The sequence below is a fragment of the Amaranthus tricolor genome, chromosome 14 (assembly GCF_026212465.1).
Source record: "Amaranthus tricolor cultivar Red isolate AtriRed21 chromosome 14, ASM2621246v1, whole genome shotgun sequence".
Lineage (NCBI taxonomy): Eukaryota > Viridiplantae > Streptophyta > Magnoliopsida > Caryophyllales > Amaranthaceae > Amaranthus > Amaranthus tricolor.
This window is the reverse complement of record NC_080060.1, coordinates 15,441,019-15,446,247: the sequence shown is the minus strand read 5'-3', so window position 1 is coordinate 15,446,247 and position 5,229 is coordinate 15,441,019. Positions and strand designations below refer to the sequence as shown.

Sequence of the window (5,229 nt, the reverse complement as noted above, 5' to 3'; positions counted from 1 at the left end):
AATTTAGTGTTTCCAAAGCTTTGGAATTGAAATTTGATCCAATAGAGACTAAAATATAGCCATGACGTTGTTCAAATATATTGATCATAAGTAGGAAATATAACCTTAACACTAAAGTTTTTCCATCTAGATACAAATTAGACATGCATAATGTAAATTTAGTGTATTGAATCGCATTTTACATACCTTTTTGGTATAAACGGTTCATAACAAACTGCGAAACAAAGTTCTGTGTTTTGGGCTTCATTAGTTAAAACTTCAGCTTGCAAATGGCCGTAATTTCCTAAATCAAATCCGGTGTCCACATCCTCCTCTATCTCAACCAACACAAGATACACACACAGATAAAAAGCGATAGACCATCATAGATTACCAGATGAACATTAAGGGCCTGTTTAGTATGGCTTATTTAGTATCAACTTTGGAATTGAAATTTGATCCAGTTGAGAGTAAAATAAAGGCATGACGTAGTTCAAATACATTGATCATATGTGAGAAATATAAATCCAAAATGGAATTTTAGTTCTTTGAATCGCATTTACGTACCGTTTTGATCTAAACGGTTCGAAACGAGGTACAAAGTAAAGTTTTGCGTTTTGAGCTTCATTAGTTCAAACTTCAGCTTATAAACGGCCGTGATTTCCTGGATCAAATCCGGTCTCCACATCCTCCACTACCTCAACCAGCACACGACACACACAGATAAAAAGCGATAGACCATCATAGATTACCATATGAACATTAAGAGGTGAACAGCAACACATGAATTTTAGTCAAAAGTTGCAAAAACTATTTGCATGTCACAGCAAAGCTTCAGCTTTAGTACTGAAAATATTAGTGTATCCCATCCCAAATACAACTTAAGTGTCCACATAATTACCTCGAGTTTACACTTTCAAAAATCAGCAGTTTAGTAGAACAGATTCTCTCAATCTTTTGTCAGGACATCACAAATCACTAACTAACAGCCTAACAATCTTGCTTCTAGATGACTTACAAAGATTTAAAACATAATTTAGATGGGAATCCATGGTCATTAGCATCCACTCTTTATCCTCATCCTGATATTTGATCTTGAGTTTGCCCGACTCAAGTTTTAGGTTCTTCGCCACTTCTTTCTCAAGTTCACTGACACTAGAGGAAGTTGGCAAGAAGTCAAACCTAACCGTATCTTCCTTATAAGTAGCTTTTATAACCAAACATTTTAAACATCCGCTCTCTTGTTCAACACACTGATTTCCACCCTCCACATAGTTTGGGCTATGGCATGGAGTTCCCACGATGGGCTCTTCAACAATTTCCATTGTTTTACCTAGAGTTGACATCAAACGCTCAGGGTCTTCATCTAAATGTAAAGGGGAATGTTCAAGACCAGCTTGATCATTATAATTACCATGGCTGTCTAGCTCTATGGTCGAGAGGGTTGAGTCTGGCTTACGACTAAAAGTCAGAAGTTTTTGACGCGATGCAACTTGACTAAACCTTATACTGCATCTACGAGTAAGATGATCTTTTAAAGTAGAGGTACCATTTTTACTATTGCCTCCAAATATACGTTGACAATGCACACATCTAGCTTTCTGTTGACCATTTATAATCAACTTCGTAAAGTGGTTCCACACTATCGATTTCGTCTTTCTAGGTCGACTTCCAGAAGGAACAATTACTTCCTGTTGTGGGCTTGAGTTCTCCAACGCAGAGTGAGGTCTAGAAAATAGTGGTGGCGTCAGAACAATGGGAGATGAGGACTTTGAGAGATCTTTAGCACTGCTATCACCCATTTCCATGACTGTGGTACAACAAAAACAAATAATGTGTAACAAAATTAAGGACTAAATTTTAATGTATAAATGTGCTCAAATATGTAAATTAGAGATAGTAAATAATTTCTTAATTCCTACTTTGAAGAACAATGAAATTTTATGCATCAAAAGTTCATTCCTAAAGTTGTGTTAGCAATGGCTGTTTGATTGTGTAATAGAACAAGAAGTTTGAAACAAATATTTGTTGTAAAGAGATGATAATTTATAAATTAGTACCAAGTTAAATGAAAAATGAACCTTAAATCAGTTATAGCATGCTCTCTCGAATGCTTAGGTTTGATAGGCATATTAAGTCAAAAACTAAGAAAGAACAAAGAGTTTAGATAAGCGCTTGTTCAGTTTAGTTTAGTTCAATTCTAAACTAAAAAATGCAAATGAAGTGCCATTTAATTTTAATAAGTCCTTATAAGTTCACATTAGTTATGATTAATAAGCTATCAAGTCAATCACAAGTCATTCACATTACCATCTATTAGCACCAACAACTAAACAGACCGTTAATTGACTTGGTAATGTGAGGTTATTGATGTAACAAGCATCACCATTAAACTTTTCAAAATCTTCCCATCAAAATTACACTAATTTTTCATTACCAATTTCACCATTTAACACCGACAACCATTGGGTCGTAACAACAATACTTCAATACCAATATCTTATGCCCATCACTCACACCATCACATTCACTGAATAAGTCGGATCCATTCAGTCTTAAAGGTTTTAAAAATAGAATTCAGTTACAATTAATTAAACTCAATTCAGCAGTCCTAGACATATACAATGTGTGATCGCATTGCCCCTTAATGGGTGTCTACTATTAGTTTAATAATATTACACACACACACACATATATATATATATATATATATATATATATATATATATATATATATATATATATATAATAATCTTATTAAATCACATTTATACTCTTTGACTAAGATTAATGCGGTTGAAATAGGACTGTTGGGAAGTACCTTGTTCATCCTTTTGAAGATACAAAATGCTTATTCTATTCTCTCTTCTTTTATTCACTTGAAGTCTCGTTTATTTACACTAGGATAGTAGAGAAAAAACTTTCTTATTGCAACGATAACTTGGTGTCACACCAAACTTTTCCTTATCAAATACATATTACACACAACTCTAAACACATTTCTCAAGTACAAATATTATACATAACATTATTATGTCGATGATTGTAGCCATGATAAGACATTGAGAAGACCTTAAAAAGTCATTTATTTCCAACACCCCTTGTAGAATAGGTCCTTAATGATAAATTTTAGCGGCTTACTGGTATCATATTGGTGTGCGGATTGATAATTGTTATCAACCCATTTTGCAACAAAAATTGCACCATACAAAGATTAAATTTACCGCATATTATTTGATTGGCATATACCCAAATTAACAAACAAAAAAAGGTAAGACATACAATAGAACAACGAAATTAAATCTCAGAATTACAATCTCCATCTCAAAAGAATACAATTTTGAATAAAAAGTGAGGGAAAACGAAAGATTTTGAATACCTTGCACGAGATTCAGTAGAATTGAATCAAGTGAGGGTGGACCTTACACTGAATCGAATCAAGTGACAAAATAGAGTGAGGCCGATTTGACTGAGTCGATGTGTCCAACTCAAGAAGCCAACAAAATGAATTCAAAAGATGCTAGACGATTAAGCTGCGCCCATTTCTACAAGAATTGGGGCAAAAGAGCAAATGTGATTGGAATTAAACTGTTTTAACCCTAGGAATTGTCTTTTGATCTATTTTTTTTTTTTTTTGGTTTTCGATTCGATACACCCTCTTGTACCGTTTAATTTGGTGGGAAGGTATCGTACTTCTTCCCTATTTTCCATAAACCTTAAAAATATTAAAGTTATAAATATCGACAAAATTGAATGTCTAATTATAACATTTTGACTTTTTCATAAATGTTTTTAAAATTTCGAGTAACAGTTTTGAATTTTTAAATTTTTCATGTGGGAAACAAAATGTTAAAGTTTTTATTAAATTAAGTACTTATTTCGACTAGATTTCAAAATATGTGATCAATTACGGTAAATTACGACGTTTGGTTTTGAAAAAATTGTCATTTCATTGGATAAATAGCGTAAAATGAACAAAAAATTTCTCTTTAATCTAACACGTGGAAAAGTTGGAAGGTCAAGGTTACCACGTGGATTAAAAAATATTTTTCTACCATGTGGAAAATTCAAATATTTAAGGTTACTATATGGAATATCCCTAAATATTTTTATTTGATAGATACAATTAAATATAATAATTGTTGATAAATAATTGCAATTAAGTTGCTACATATTATGAATCAAGTCTATACACGACTTTTACAAATTTAACAAAATATATAATTTTTTTCATCTCATTTATCCATTCTTTACCCTATTTTTTTTCAATAATTATCTCACGTTAAAAAGCAGAGAGTAACTGAAATCAAATGACAATCTAAATTGTAAAAAGGCGATTGTTGTAAATGATATCGGACACTTTTACATATCCTTTTTTTCATCGTTGTTTGATACAATTTTCAACAAGAGATATGATTAGGAAGCAAGCCTCGTTGTATCATCATAGCCTACAAAACCTAAGGAACCATAAACAACTACAAACAATCATATATTGACCATGAAGAACTCATCATTAACGTCTTATAAACTATTAGACCAAATGCTCTTGCCTTTGAAGATTCTAAAACAAAGAATGCAAAAGATTGCAAAATGTAAAAGAAATTAAACACACCAAGAATCAAAAGGTAGGGAAAATCCTAATATCAATTTGATATTAGACTATGAAACCCCATCCAATGAATAAAGGCAATTTATTGATTAGAATTCTTGATTACATGCACTAATCCAACTTTAACAATGGAGAATAAAAAACTATAGGTATTTTAGAGAAAAATTGCCCCCAATTCCACCCTTATGAATGTTGAACATTTAGAGTATATAGACCTAAATATGTTTATACTAAATACTTAGTATAGTAGTGGGAGTAAAATAAATATATTATAAGTCCAATTAAATGCCTCAAAGGAAAAACGCAAAAAACACAAGACAGAGGAAAGCAACAACTTGTCGTGGGCTAGGCAACGAGTCGTCGCCTGGTTACTAAAGTAACTTTTTGGGTACAACGTAAAGTCGGCTCGGATTTTCAGGAAACGTCGCCAGTGAGCAACGACTCGTCCCCAGTCCTTTGTCCTATTTTTCGCGGTTTTTGTTTGTTTTATCCGGTTTTGCTTGTTAGTGTTGTTTTGATCAAAGCACTACTAATGATGAATTAACTTCTATTTGGATGTTAATTGCACTTGCTTTGCTTTGATGAATCATTAGTTTTGATTCATAAGCTATGCTTGGTGAAACACTTTTGTTTCAAACGGA

At 32.5% G+C, this 5,229-nt stretch overlaps 1 protein-coding gene across 1 annotated transcript; it reads right to left on the bottom strand.

The window, feature by feature from the left end:
- Positions 1-767: 767 nt before the first annotated feature.
- Positions 768-3,658, bottom strand: LOC130800067 (uncharacterized). Its single transcript, XM_057663415.1, has 2 exons — positions 3,359-3,658; positions 768-1,789 (listed from the first exon to the last, which is right to left on the bottom strand). The coding sequence occupies exon 2, from the start codon at positions 1,785-1,787 to the stop codon at positions 948-950; it is 840 nt and encodes a 279-aa protein (XP_057519398.1). The 5' UTR covers positions 1,788-1,789; positions 3,359-3,658; the 3' UTR covers positions 768-947.
- Between the last annotated feature and the right edge of the window lie 1,571 nt (positions 3,659-5,229).

What these genes read in the sequence shown, in the direction of transcription:
- LOC130800067 (XM_057663415.1), bottom strand. Translation starts at nt 1,787, where the DNA reads ATGGAAATGGGTGATAGCAGTGCTAAAGATCTCTCAAAGTCCTCATCT.